This window comes from Acanthochromis polyacanthus, chromosome 21 (genome assembly GCF_021347895.1).
Source record: "Acanthochromis polyacanthus isolate Apoly-LR-REF ecotype Palm Island chromosome 21, KAUST_Apoly_ChrSc, whole genome shotgun sequence".
Lineage (NCBI taxonomy): Eukaryota > Metazoa > Chordata > Actinopteri > Pomacentridae > Acanthochromis > Acanthochromis polyacanthus.
Genome location: NC_067133.1, coordinates 13,798,236 through 13,813,649, shown reverse-complemented (window position 1 = coordinate 13,813,649; position 15,414 = coordinate 13,798,236). Strand labels below are relative to the sequence as shown.

General features: G+C 38.9%; 1 protein-coding gene across 1 annotated transcript in view; it reads right to left on the bottom strand.

The window, feature by feature from the left end:
• The window catches only part of unm_sa1261 (un-named sa1261), a 26,409-nt gene extending 10,995 nt beyond the window's left edge, over positions 1-15,414 (bottom strand). The window contains exons 1-2 of the mRNA XM_022198478.2: positions 15,214-15,414; positions 1,514-1,720 (exon numbers count right to left, since the gene is read on the bottom strand). Coding sequence (XP_022054170.1) covers positions 1,514-1,685 — 172 coding nt within the window. The 5' untranslated portion in view covers positions 1,686-1,720; positions 15,214-15,414. The remainder of the gene's footprint in view (positions 1-1,513; positions 1,721-15,213) is intronic.

Below are 15,414 nucleotides of genomic sequence, written 5' to 3'. Positions count from 1 at the left end.
TTCAGTGCCGTCCTTTGTTTATCTTTCAAGTTGAATTTTAGCTTCAAATCTTTAACGGCTGTGGCCAAAGCCAAGTCGAAAGATAACCGTTTATTGTGCGCCGGTTGTTTCTGTCAGAATCGTCGCGCCTCTGTCGTCACTTAGTTACGCCCGCCTTCTGACTCTACACTTCATGGTGATTCGTCCGGCCAGTTTTAGGAGCATCCAACCTCAAGCCTTATGGAGGGTAACTAGACCCATCCTGGCAGAGAATTGAATTCGTTGACGTGGGTTGTCTACCGCGGCCAGGCTACATCACATTTCCTCCACCTGGAGATTTGCTAGTTTTGAGGCCAAATTCGTTTCTGGAGGTGAATCTGGTAAGTCTTGTCCACCCAAAAGAGGTGATGAACGGCAAGTTTAAATCTAAACTGTCTTTATAGAAAGAATAAAAACGGATTCATCAGTGTTTCATATTTGGCTTTTCTCTTTCCTTAATGCACTTTGCAATAAAGCATCAAACAACAGTTATGGTAGAAATAAGTGGGTCTTCTACTACAATAAAGTAAGTAACATCACATTATTAAATTACGACATGAAAGTCTAAAAGATTAAAAGTTCAGCAGTTTTATTAGTAAATCCTGTCGGCTTTATTGGCCATTATATAATAGTAAACTTCATTTGTGTCGTACTATTCATACCAAAAAAATGCAGCACAAAATGCTTCATAATAAAATAACATTCTGTGTTATTGATTTATGCAACCTGTAATTTATTTTAGTTTCTGATTATAGAGAAAATTTCACTATTTTACTGTATAGAACACAGAAAGTTGTGTTTTACATCCTCTTTGTCCTGTGTTTTCTTAAACACTTTCATGATTTTATGTTTTAAAAAAAGTGTCAGAAATGCCATCAAATGCATGTAAAATTAATGCCATAATTATTTTACATTAGAAAGACAGGAAAACTAGAACATTATATATTTTGCTGATGTTATTTCGTGAGCATGTTTAGCTGCTTAGCTTAAATATCTGGCAAGACATGTTTGATGTTACTTATTTCAAACAACAGACTTGTAAGACTTAGATTTTGCCTTTATGAATGATAGACCGATGAATCCTTTTTGATTTTTGATCCCTAGTTTTGAACAAAGCAAATAAAAGATGCCATATATTGCTTTTACTGCAACCCTGTTCATTGCATTTGACATAATAAATTAAAAGCCTGACTGCCATTTGAGCCTGCAGAAGCTGGAAATCAAACTAAAACAATTTTTACTAGACATGAAACAAGTCTGTGATTAACTGTTCATTAAAAATTGATTGTCTTGAAGTGAAAATACTGAAACTTTCACAGGCATTCAGATTACAAATATTGATATGTGCTGGTTTTGTGATGACTATGATAATTTTTTATATGTCTGTATATATTTTTGGGCTGTAGGTTGAACATTTTTTTCGTATTATCCAACATTTTACAGGCCAGATAATTAATAAAGAAAGCAATCAGGACGAGTCATTGAGCGTTATTACCTCTGATCTTGTGGACGACCAGGTCCACTTTCCCATAGGTGCCTTTTCCCAGTTCTCTGACGACCTCATAGTATTTGTTGATGTCCAGCTTTTCCAGGTTCTGAGCAGCAATCAGCTGGAGTTCCTCCAGGATGTCGATGGAAGCTCTGGAGCCGTGGGGTGACGAGTTCATGGTGGTGGAGGGACGAAGGTCTGGAGACGATGTTCCTGCAGAACGGGAGGAGCAGGAAGGAAACCGAGGTTCACAGTAAGAACAGAATCCACCCAGACGACCTCCGCTGAGAACACCACAGTATTGTTTACACTTACATGGACTGTTATCGTGGGGAAACGAGAACACTGAGTGCAGGCCAAGTGAATCGTTATGTAACCCTTAAACTGCGTTTGAGAAAGTACATGTTTCATGATCACAGAGCTCCATTACAACTAAGAGGCACCACAAACGAATTTGAGAGAAGGTGGATTTTTATTTTTTATGCATGGCACATTTAAGGATATACATTTGCTTACTGGAATTATGTCCAAGATACAGTGATTACAACTTTCCACAGTCATCAGTTAAATTAAGAAATAAAGCTTGAGTTGGCCTTATTGCACTGAGAATATTTATCTACTTACACTGATCTTCAACACGGTAATATCTGATGTAGGGGTGTGATATCATGTTAATACAGACAAATATAGTAAAAAACAATTTAACACCAGCAGCTATCTGGTCGACACTCCAACACAGGAACAACGTAAAGTACAATTATTGTGACTCTCCTCCTTCCTACTGTTGTGTTCTGTGTCATTTGTCAAAACAAAAGAGACGAAAAAAAACCTAAATTAAAGTGGAATTTGACTGATATCAGGAATTCCAACACAATAACTGTCCAGTGCAAATTGGATATAGTGACCGCCCTAATTTGGTGATTTATCAGTCCAGTTCAAATTTCATATATTTTTATACATTTATCCAGACTGCCACTCCTGAATTGAACATTTCCTACTTTTATGGTTTAGAAAGCAATGCATTTTTGTGTTTCTTCGCCAATTCATTAAAATTAGCCTCACTGTTTATACCATATCAGCACTAGCTTAAATTACTGCTGCTGATCATCATTTCCTGCTGCTTCAAACTCAAAACAGTCTACAGCCATGCCAGCAGCTTCACAAAGCCATATTTAGTCACAACTGTGCTCGACCTGAACGCTTACATTAGCGTGCTAACACGTTGATCACTATGACAACGCTACAATACTTTAAAACTTTATAAATGCAATAATCTGGAAAAAAACACACAACAGGATGAAAAACAAGTCATTCATCACTTGCATGTTAGCATTTGCCAATTTAAATGAAAGATTTACACGTTTAAAAATAAATTCTAATTCACTAAAAACTGCAAAAACCTCAAGTGTGCTCAGGAACAGCTAAGACGATCATGAAGTCTGTGTGATTCATCCTCCGGAACCCACAAATGTTTTAATTTTCACAGTAATCAAGCCACATCGTTGCTGAGATATTTTAAACTAGAGGACCAACTTAAACCGTCGACCCTAAAAACCACACTACTGTCACGGCTGCAAAGTTTGAAAAGAAGATGACATGGGTTTCTGCACAAGCAGCATCAATATGAATGAATTCCTGTTTCTAATCCGACATAGTTGTAGGTTTATTCTCGTTCAGCTCAATTAACACTTTGCTCTCATAGCCACAGTTTCCATGTCCTCATCCAGAAACATGCAAATCGACTGAAATGACTCACAAACAGCTCCAGGTGTGAACGTGGATAAATCAGTGCTCCAACCTCTGTTCATGCAGATGAAGGACGAGGCAGAAAAAGAAAACTGACTAAATGAGTCACTCTGGATGTGCGAGTGGAGCAGCGTTTGTGGAACTGATTAATGATGCTGCTGCTTTAATGAATGTCTAAATCTGATCCGATGCGTTTCTGCTCCGTCTTGCCTGCTGCCTTCAACTCTCAGCAAATCTGTCTCGCCTTCCTCCTCCTGCTGCTGCTGCTGCTGCTGCCTGGACGACCGGAGCAGCTGAAAGATCTGAATGACTGGAGACTTCACGGCCCTGATGGCACAGCAGAACTGTAGCGGCGCTCATTAACAGGAATGAGGAGGTGTTGAAGGAGACAGGATGCTGCTGGCCACATCCTGAGTTCAGGTCCATCTGTGCCCGTCTGCAGGACGACGAAATGTGTACACAAAACTCCAGTAAAGCGTGTGAAAACAATGAAACCAAACAACAACATGCAGTATGTTCCACCAGAGAGAACCGCGGTGACAGTCAAACTGTGATCTGTGGGAATAAAACACTAGTTTAAAGTTGCTTTACTAAATTAAACCTATAAGATACATACTGAACGCAACATTTTGCTCCAAGTTTCGTCACTTGTGACAGTTATTCCAATCCTCTCTGCTTTTGAAGAGATTAGCAGCAAGACATGACAGAAATTGGATTCTTTTTTATTTATAAAGCCCTGAGCAGCAACTTGCCACCAAACTGAAACTCTCTTTTGACTGGGTCCAAAGTCATTGCTCAAATGCAGCTATGTAGGCTAAATTTGGGGAAATTGTTTTCAGTTTTTCTGCAGCACAAACCTGGAACATTTTACAGCAAACATTTAACTTAACAACTCTAGCTGTAGGTCAATTTAAAACCTTGACTACAAACTACTGCATCGCAGAATGTAACAGATTAATTCTGTTTTCTCATGTATTATTGCCTCGTGTATTCTGTTTTAATCTTGACTTCATTATAAATGAGGACAGGACTTCAATGAATCAGAGATTTAAATAAAAGGTGGAATCACATTCTAAAGGATCAAGTTGCTGTGACTTCTCTCTGGTGTACATACAATGTTTCTGGTCTCAAACCTAATTTCTGTACTCATTGGCTGATATATACACCAATACGTCGACAATAAGCTGTGGTTTATTGGTCCAACTCTTATATACAGTATTATATCTGGCAGGTTAGGTCAGGTCAGACTGACTGCTACCAGTAAACATGTAACCTGGTAACTACCGGTTCATGGTTGGGTGGGCGGCCGGCGACTAAACCGGCTTAGTCTACTTGTTTCCAAACAGTGTAGGTGGGTGGGTAGACACTCTGTAGAACCAAAAATAACATCTGCAAACGGTGGATGATGAACTTCCAGTCAGTCAGCAGCCATCGACCAAACTGCAACTCTCCAGTGCCTCCATCGTCTTGACTTGCGTCTTGCCACAGAATTAAGGTTCTGGAGCAGTGAAGGGGCCTCGAGTTGTGCACTGGAGTCTGTAACCCTTTAGCACAAACTGTCCCATGAATAATGTTTGGTTAAATTGGATAATGTGTTCAAGGTAACGGACAAAGCAACCCCCCCCCCCCCCCCCCAGTGGCAGTGGTGAAAAGCAATGACCAGGAAAAGGAAAGACTACTGTGGAGAACATATGTTGACCTCATCCCAAATGCACTCACTCTGAATTTTGCCACTGATGGATTCAGATCCTCGGCCTGAGCGACGTACAGCACTGGCTGGGTACAAACCGAGGAGACTAGATATCGATATTGCAGCATTGAAAGAAACCAGACTCCTTGCAGAAGGAATGATTTGAAAGCTAGGAAGTAGTAAGACTTTCATCTGGGAAAGTTTACCCAAGGATGAAAGACACAGAGTTGGTCTAGCCATTAAGACAAGTGTTCTCAAACATCTTAATGAACTACCAGCTGGCTTGAGTGAGCGACTCGTGACTGCTAGACTCATGCTTAATGATTACACAGTTGTCTACACTGGATGCAAAGGACACTGTTAAGGAAAATTTCTATGCTGCTCTTGACAAAGTGATTGCTAAAACCCCAAACAGAGATCACCTGCTGATCCTTGGTGATTGCAATGCTTGTGTTGGATCTGACAGGGACACATGGCCACCAACTGGTCCTCAAACTGGTACAGCTTCCTGGGTAGATAAATAAGCAAAACTTGTCTGAACTGCCTTGCTCATGTCGAGTGACAGCGATGATGATGTGGCAGAGCCTGGCACACGCTGCATAAAAGGAATGTTGTCTTAAAGAAAGTAAAATTGCATACACTATTTATCAGAGACAGAAAGTGTAAAAAGTAGAATTATCAGATTTTTAAGCTCTCCAACAGTCCTTGAAGTAATCATCTGTTGTGCGTCGTTCTGTCAAGAACATTAACCAAATCTAGCTGTAAAATCATGATATATTATCAAAATCTCTCTCTTCTATGCATCTCTTTAAAAAGTTCACAAAATATAATGCATGTGCATCAATCTGATCTGTAAAAAAATGAAAAATATTTCAATGGGAAAAGGAGTCAATAGCAGGTAAAAATGTGTCCAAGAAAAAAAAAAAAGCTGATAAATGTTTTGGAGTTTTAGCCCTCCTTTTTGTCTTCTTTAACAGGCACCAAAAAAAATAAAGTTTCCCTGTCTGACAATAAACAAAACAAACAAACAAACAAACAAAAAAATCAGCAAATTCCCCAAATTTATGAAAATTTGCAAAACTTTCAGGAAGAGAATTCCAATAATTCCATTAAAAAAAAGTTTCCCTGAAAAAATTTTATTTAAAAAAAATCCCACAAATTTGGCAGGAAAAGTTTTGTATTTTTTTTTTTAAATTGTAAAAATCTGTTTAAGAAATCCTTAAAATATCTAACATGATTCTAAATATATCAGTAAAATTTCCAATATTTTCGTTCAGAACATTCACAAAAAAATGCCTGTGAAGTTTTTTTTTAGCATTTTTTTCCACCAAAAAATGTTCAAAAATTCTCCCAAAATCTTGAGAAGTTTCACTGTGAAACCATTTTTTTTTCCTCCACTTTTTCGAACTTTAAAACGGGTCAATTTGACCTGCAGGATGACACGAGGGTTAAAAGCATTTCAGACATAGGAACCGTGTTCTTCAGCATTTTCTACACCGGATCATTTAAAGTTGTAATTATCTTGACATCAAACTGCAGTTTTGATTTAAAGCTGGAATCTCAGCATTTAGTTGTGTGTACTGCAAATGGCACAGTCCACTATTGCCCAACTGAATTTGGTTTTAGCATCACTATTTGTAATATATCAGCCTCTCTGTTTACAGCAGGGAGTTGCTGTTAATTCTAACCAAAGATTTCCTGCTGCTGCCTCACATTAAAAGCACTGGACAAACATGGAATGGATTTGATGGCGAGGAAATCTGGAAATAAAACTTATTTGTTTTTAAGAACAACGTGGGCATTTTTTTTTACATTTTTAAATTCACAAGAGAGTGAATTTAAAATGGCTGGAAGAAAAACACTAGTTTGCCTGTGCTGTAAACAAACAGTCGTATTAAACTGCACTTGCTGCTGCCAAAGCAACCATAACTAACGTCTTACAAATTTGAGTTCAACTCACTGAAAACATGGAAAAACACCGTAGCTAAAGTAACCTAGCCGAGACAGTGGAGGAAGGTAACAGCTGTGGACACCAACACTGTGCTGAGCATTAAAGTACGACAAGCAGATAAAAATGAGGAGTCAGCTGAACCCAGAGGAGCCAACTGGCTGTCCATCACCGAACCACTCAGCAGCCCCCTGACAAGGTCAATAAAGCTCCGAGTGGTCGAGGCAGCTTTCAGAGAAGAAGCACCTGCTCACAGACAAACACTCCGGTTTCATTTTACGCGCTGCTCTATAATCAAAATCTTTTCTCAATAATGGCTGTTTGTCTGCACAGCCAGCAGCCCACAGCATCAACACATGAAATGAAAATGTGCACAGGAAGAAAGAAAATGATGCATGTCACTTCTGGATTATCAAAAAACACTGAGGGGCAGTTTGTAGTTCATTTCTGTTCTTTTCTGGAACATTTTACACATTTTCACAATAAGTATTCTGAGCTTTATATCCATATGCATCATAAATCATTTTCTTTATAAACCAAAATGCAAAAAAGGATTTCCTTAATAGAAGTATGGCTTCAATCTCCTGTCACAACACCGTAGCTGCTTGTCCATAATGGGTTTCCGTCCACATGTAGAAGTATCACGCAAGATGAGGTCAGGGGAAAATTAGAAGAGGGAAAAAAAAATGTAAACTTAATTTTACAGTCACATGTTGAAACTAAATACATGAAACAAGCAGAAATGTTGTATTTCTAACATGGTTTTCAATGTTAGAGGTTTGACTGGAGCTCTACTAAATAATTCATCATAATTAATGATTGAATGGCACCATTAACGGTTTCGATGCACAGCTCTACATCTAATATTCCCATCAAATCAGACGATGGAAGCATATATTTATATTCACATTTTCTTTTGTAGCCTTTCCTGGGAATTTGGATAAAAACTAATTTTAATGATACAAATAGACCAGTCAGTTTTAGCTTCTTGAAATGCCTACACCTAGAAATAATGAGTCTGTGCAGCAACACTTCACATCCAATCACGTTGTCATATTTATCATTCATGATATTAGATGTTTGACTGCTCCGAGCTGAAAACAAGCTCTACAGTCATCCACTGGTGCCTTGTTTTATTCTCTTCATTTAACCATGACAACCTTGACACGTATGCTTGCTCTGTGTTTCACACTCCGTTTCTTTCTACCAGACGTGTAACCTCCTGAGCATAGGCGTTCGCTCGTATGTGCTCCATTCTATCGTCAAATCAAAGAAGCAGGAGATGAAAGGAGTCACAACCGGCTCTAATTAGGCGCATCTTCTGCTGCTTCTCAGGGTAACAGAGCCCTGGCAGCTCCCTGAGGGCCCCCAGGAGCCCCGCTGCCTCCCTGCTACCTTTGTGTTCACTGAAATGCTCGCCTGTAAACAAAGCACAGTGAGACGTCTGACAGTCCGCTTTACGTCAGTCTGCTTTAATTCCTCCTAACGTTAGCCGTCTGTAGCAGCAAACAGGAGCTGAGGAATCACCTGTTGGAGCAGCAGCAGCTCACAGCGTTGATGACCTTTCATCTCTCTGCAGCAGCACAAAGGGTCACGGACACCCAGACGACTGCTCGATGCTGCTGTGAGTTTCAACTCTTCCTTATAGACTAAATCTGGGGTGTCAAACATGCGGCCCACGGGCCAAAACCGGCCCGCCAGAGGGTCCAATCCGGCCCACGAGGCAACTTTGTAAAGAGTAAAAATTACAGAGAAGACATTAACTGCAATTTGTAAAACTAAATTTGAAATAATTTCAACATCTCAAGTTGTTTTAATCTTAAAGTAAAATACTAGACTGTTCTTTTGTCATTTAACGTCTCATTTTTGTAATTTGTCTTTATTTTGTCTGAATTTTGCCATTTCTCTCATGTTTTTGTTGTTTTGGGTTTCCTTTTTGTCTTATTTTGGCTTGGCTTTTTTCGTTTTGTGTATCGTTTGTTCTTTTGTGTTATTTTTGTCTCCTTTTTGTTTGTCTACTTTATTGTTATTTTGTCTCTCGTTTTTGTCATTTTTGGATTGTGTCATTTGTGTAATTTTGTGTCAAGTTTTTGTCGTTTGTCCATTTTTTGTCGCCTTGAAACATTGTCTAATTTGTGTCTCGTTTTGTGGCACTTTGCATCTCATTTTTTAAATTTTTTTTGGCTTGTTTTTTTACTTTTGCCATTTGTCTCTTGCGTTTGTCATTTTGTGTTTCCTTTTTGTCTCGTTTGTGTTTTGTCTTATTATTGTTTTTGTCTCATTTGTCTACTCTTGTCATTTTGCTTCCCGCTGTTGTCATTTTTGGTCTTGTGTCATTTGTGTCTCGTTTTTGTCGTTATTCCATTTTTTTGTGAAACTCTTTTGCAAATTTTTTGTTTGTTTTGTTGTTTGTCTAATTTTTTGTCATTTTTGTAAAATTGTCTTGTTTTTTTTGTCTGACTTGTCATTTGTGTCTCAGATTATTTGTTATTTTGTGTATCATTTCTTCGTTTTGTGTTTTTTTTTCTCATTTGTGTTTGTCTGCTTTTTTGTCAACTGTATCTAATGCAAACATCAAAAATGTATATTCTTATAAATTTTAATTTGGTATTTTGCATCATTTAACGGTAAAATTACACTTTTTTATCTGTATACATAACACGTTTTGACAGATAATTGCAATAATTTGAAAAAGTTACTTAGATATTAAGGATTAAAATATGATAATTTTACAGATTTTTTCCTGTGTTGTGAAATTACTTTATGACTAGTAAGCATCACTTTATTAATAATAATAATAATAATAATAATAATAAATTAATATACATGACTCAAAAAATAAAGCACAACAGACCTACGTATAAACTACGTACACATCAAAAATGTGTATTTTAATAAATGGTCATTTGTGCCATTACAGTGTATTAAAATCATTTTAATTCATTTTCTGTTTTGCATTGTTCAGCCATTTTCCTTTACATGGAGTCCAGCAGAGTTTTTCATGCTTATTGAAACTGTTTGGTGGCAGCTAGTGGATAAAAATTCAATCTTTTTCTTGGAGTCATAACTCAAATCTGGACACAAATAACACATCGATCAGCCACCCCATTAAATTCACTGACAGGCAAAATGAATCTCGTTAAAATGTAATGTTCTGCTGGAAACCTTGGATTGGTGGATTAATGTGGATGTTGCCAAGCAAATTCAAAACAAGACAATGAGACACTGGTACGGCAGCGGCCTCGCCCATAAAAACAACGTAAACCATTTGAACACAACAGTGAACCTGATTAGACATCGAAGGGATGCGACAAAATGACGAGGCTCCATGCTGCAGCCCAACAGACCCACAGGATCTGGGTGAACAAAACAAACATATCTGAAACTCAAAGCATTCTTTTCTCCTCTTGACACACAGAAGTTTGTTTTCATTTTCAAGCAAACTTCAGCTACTGCAACACAATCCTCTCAGGCCTCTCCAAAAAGTCAGTAAATCAATTACAGCTCGAGCAGAAGCAGGCTGCCAAAGTTTTAACTGGAACAAAGAAAACAGATCTCAGTGCTGATGTTCTTCAGTGCCTGTAGCAGCTTCTAGTTAAAGACAGGACAGATTTTAAGCTCAGGCTTTGTTGCTTTCTTGATCCGCTGCTCTGCGTCTTCTAACATTTGCACTTAGATATGATTATTGTGAGTAAATGTGACAAACCTGACTAAAGTGCTGAGTAATGTCTCCTGTATTGCAGGAAAAAAAACTGCATCTTCCACCTCGTTTGTGTTCAGGCCAACATCGTCTTGTAAAACACTGACACCTAATTAATCATTTGTAGTGCTGAATCAATACGTCACCCGGCTGAAAAACACTTAATGAACAAAATGCTGCTATTTTACACCATATTTGGTTCCCTGCAGAAATCTTCTACTGCTCCAGGAAGATTGAAAAAAGTAAGTTTTGTCCTATCAAGTTGCACTTCATGAGAGATTTGTGCAATAAAAGAACAAAGCAGAGCCGAAATCTACTTTAGAAATGTTTAAAAAAAAAAAAACAGACATTTGTCTAAAAGCAAGACTTTTGTTTTTAGCCACAGCTGCAGTCATGATGCTTGTTATGTTGTATGTAAAGCACCGAGAATTGCCTCTTCTAAACAACCAACGTCTTTGACAACTTTTCAGAAGATTCCATTTCTGCCCGTCCAGCAAATGAAACTCCAGAGTTTTCAAACCCAAGTGGAGTTTCAAAAGTCTCAGTTTTAGATTGTACCACACCACAGTACTGTTGTCTCTGGGCGTAAATGAAGCAGGGAGTTCTGACTTAGAAACATATTGTTTGCCTCTGACAAAGGCTAAATTTGGTCTGAAAAGGGACAAACCATGATCCGGCCCCACGTTGTTGGTGGACCTGCTGCAAACATTTGATACCAGGTTCTACAGGCTTCCTCCAGGTGTGGTAGAGATCTGTTCTATGAAGTAAGTTCAACATATCCAGGGTATCTTTTTGTGACCTGGCTTCACTAAACCAATGACCGCAGTTGGGTTAATTGAACTTGAATAGGAGGATGTTCAGAGATGACCAATCCTAAACATGGACGACTCAACAGCTGTAAATTTCTCATGAGGAGAACAAACTACAATCCTAAACTAATATAACACAGGCTAAAACAAGAGCTATGAGGCTTTAGAGAAGAACAGATGATTTTTTCTACGTTTTGGTCCCAAAAATGATCAGAAGCTGAGTGAAACCAGCTTCCTCTGCCCTGGGAAACGCCGATTTCTTTTTTTTTTTTTTTTTTTTTTCTTCTCTTTTTTCTCTTCTCTCTTTTCTCTTGTAGACAAAAAAAAAAAAAAAAAAAAAAAGGAAACGCCGATTTCCCCTCCTGCTGCTCTTTGAAGGCCTTTCAGTTCTGTCATTCTTAACTCTGCAGCTCAGAGCCACTGCACTAATGTTACCGTGTGAAATGTTATTCTCTGCCTCTGCCCACTGAGACTTAACAAAACCACAGAGATTATTTCTGCCCCGTAAGCAGCTCTGTCCTCTGGAAATGTTTGTAGAAGTGAGATGACATGATGCCGGCCGTCACTGTCCCAGCCTTCACGCTCCCATTGCGGGACCAGATTTGGCCCCGAGAGTGGCGGCCGGCGGCTCGGTCAACGGTGAGGCTTGGCCCACAGCAGGGCTCGGTCCACAGCGGGGTTGGCTAGCGGCTCCCACAGAGCTCATGGAGCACATCAAAGCAGCCGGCTGTAACCAGCTCGGCCTCCAGCGTCTGCGAACACTGAGGCTTTGTGCCTGAACGCTCGGCGGCACATCACTGGATGCTCTCCTTTAAAGCCGAGCCATTCCTGCCTCTGTGAACCCCACGCTACAGTAGGTAACGTCACCCCTTTGTCTGCTTTAATCTGGAGCCCTTTCTTCTCCTCTGACTGTCTTTCCCCCCCCCCCAACTGCTGAGCAAAACAAACCCTCAGAGACACTGAGTGCAAGAAAGAGGTGTAGCCACTTATATTTCCAATTAATCTTGCGGTCTGTGAAATGAAAGGTGACATCCTCAAAAGTTGAAGGTCCAAAACCTGAACATTAACGAGTCTCTGGAAAACCACCCTGATTTCAGATACAGCTGCTTCTGAACCACATTCATCAGCTGTAGCTGGAAAGCTAACGATGCTAACATTACCTTCAACATTTGCAGTGGAAACTATCAAAGTTCCAGGGCTGCAGTGAGCCATTATTTCCATTATTGACTGATCATAGTGGATACAAGGGAAAAGATAGCAAACAAATTCTAATCAGAAAATGACATCTTTGATCGTTTTTGTTCAACCAAAAATTAAAGACAGAGAAAAACATCCAATTCTGTCATTTCAGAAGCTAAAACCTAGAGAAAGTTTGGTTATTTTTTCTATTTCTTGTTGAAAAATGACGAAAACAGCTACAGTCTATTATATTTTAGTTAATGGACATTTGAGCAAAAATACAAAATACTGTCAAGTTTCGGCTCCTAAAATACAAGAAGTGCCTGACATTTGCTTTGTCGTATGTAATGCTAAACAAAATGTATCAATGATCAATTAATAAAATAAATAACTGCAAATTTGTCAAGACTGAGAAAAAAACGTTGTAGGCCCAAAACGAAGGCAACGGTTGTAGTCAATTAACTGGAAAAATAGGTTTAAAATATCAAATATTTGCAGATTTCAGTATCTCAGTTGATCAATTTGCTGGTTTTCTTTGGAAAATATAATTTTAAGTTGAATATTTAGAGATTTTCTGTTTTTTGGTGGAACTAAAGATATTTGACCAACCGTTTTTTTCTGATTTTGACATTTTATACACTAAACGATTAATCATTATGAAAATAACCATTCGTTTGTGTCCTAAAGGTCTCAGTCACACATACAGAAAGCAACAACAATATATTTTCAAGTTTCAGCCTCTTAAGTAAGACAATTTACAGACAAATGTTTCGCTGTCATAATTGACACTGAAAATTGTTATAGACCGAAAAAGAACTCAGAGTTCATTAAACAAAGGCATAGGCTGTTGCTCCCAGGCTTTGGAATGATCTCCCGCTCTCTCTCCGCTCAGTTGCATCTGTTGACGCTTTTAAAACACAACTTAAAACCTTCTTGTTTGTTCAGGCTTTTGCTTAGTTTTTGTGGCTGTTATGATCCTATTTTTTAGTGTTGACTATTTGTGTGTATTTAATTGTTGTTTTTATTTATGCTGTGAAGCACCTTGTGGCTCTCTGTCTGTGAAAGGTGCTATATAAATAAAATTTATTTACTTACTTACAAAAAGCTAAAGCTAAGCATTTAATAATATCCGTCATTTTTTCCAAGTAAACATTTTCAAAAATACCAAGTATTTGCACATGTGAGCATTTAAAAAGAGAAATTTTGCTGCTTTCCTTATCAGATATGGAATATTTGGAGTTTTTTGAAACAAAACAAGGCTTTTGAAGACATCACCTTAAGCTCAGAAACATATTTTTTGGCTTTTTTTGTTGTTCTTCCTTATACTAAAGGATTAATCCATAATGAAAACAATCACGGTCCTAAAGGTGTCAGTCTGTGGACTTATTACAGTCATTTTTAAAGCAGAACAGGTTCATCTTCTATACATGAGAATTTGCAGGCAAACACTTCATTTCTTATGCGACAAATGAATCAATACTCAAAATAATTGTTTGTTACAGTCCCAGAGACAGCTTCCCAGAGAGTCGATTAATCAATACGTCAAAGCACAGAAAACAACTATTTTGTCCACCAATCAATGATTTCTGAAAAACACCCAAATATTTGCAGATCACAGTGTCTAAGACAAAGAGAACATTTGCTGCTTTTCTTTTAAAATATCATTTTATATGGAATATTTGGAGCTTTTTGGACATTTGGTGGAACAACATGGACACTCTACAGCTGAGAAACATGTTTTGTTATGTTTCAAGCATGAAATAATCAATCAATAAAGGAGATGATCATTAGTTACTGCGCTAAAAACGATTGTTGCTAGACTTCTCTGCCAGTTAATGCATTCAGCCAATTTTCTCCATCTAAAATCTGCTGCTTTTCTTTAAGATCATTCACATTTTGGGGCATTTATTGGATGTTTTATGCAGATCGATTGCTTGATAATGAAAATAATCAGGTGAAATAGCTCAAATACTGTCAGTGTTTTGGCTTTTGTGTGAAAGTGACAGACAGCACCTTTGTTCTGTGGATCGACCAAGATGATAATCATCTGATCTTTGCATTAAAACCAGAAAACCATCCCTGATGCTAGGATGTTGGCATCCTCCATCAGACTCCAAAGCAGCTCTGGTGTCAGCATCACTGTTTACAGAGTGTCTGCAGCACAAAGAGCTGAACTGTGGATCCTCTGCAGACACAAAGCTGCATTAGAGCCTGACAGCATGCTGTACATGTGAACAGCTGGAGTCAGTGCACGTGAGCATGCAAGAAATGTGGACAGAAATCAGGTAGGTAAATGTGAAGAGTGAGGTGAAGAATGACACGCAGAGAGGCTCAGGGAGGTGAGATGGGACACAAAAGGTTCACAGTAGCTCTATTGTTCTGCTCCGTTCTGCCACAGCCTGCGGTGGAACTTTTAACAAAGGAATTTTACATATTATGGACAGATGTGTTGCAAAAAACTGCTGTTTAAAAGCAGCGACAGAAACACACAAGGCTGGACTGTAAACAGAAGAGTAGGTGTGTAGCAGAACAGCACCGAGAGTCTCTGTACAGCAGAATGTGAATGAATCGCACCTGGAGACAGCGGCGTTAATGAGCCGCTAATTGGTCCATCTGGGAGAAGCTCAGGTTTACCTTCAGTGCAGCTCAGCTGTCAGTCCATCCGGACGCGGCTCGGCTCCTTCTCCCACACAGAGACGTCCTCCGCCGGCTCTCTGTCTGTCCTCGCAGCGCAAACCGAAGCCTGGAGCTCAAACCTCGGCGGGGACTGGCTGTTTGCTGCGCCGCCTCCTGTCGTCTGTCCGCCGCCGTCTCTCCACGGAGCCGCTGTCTATT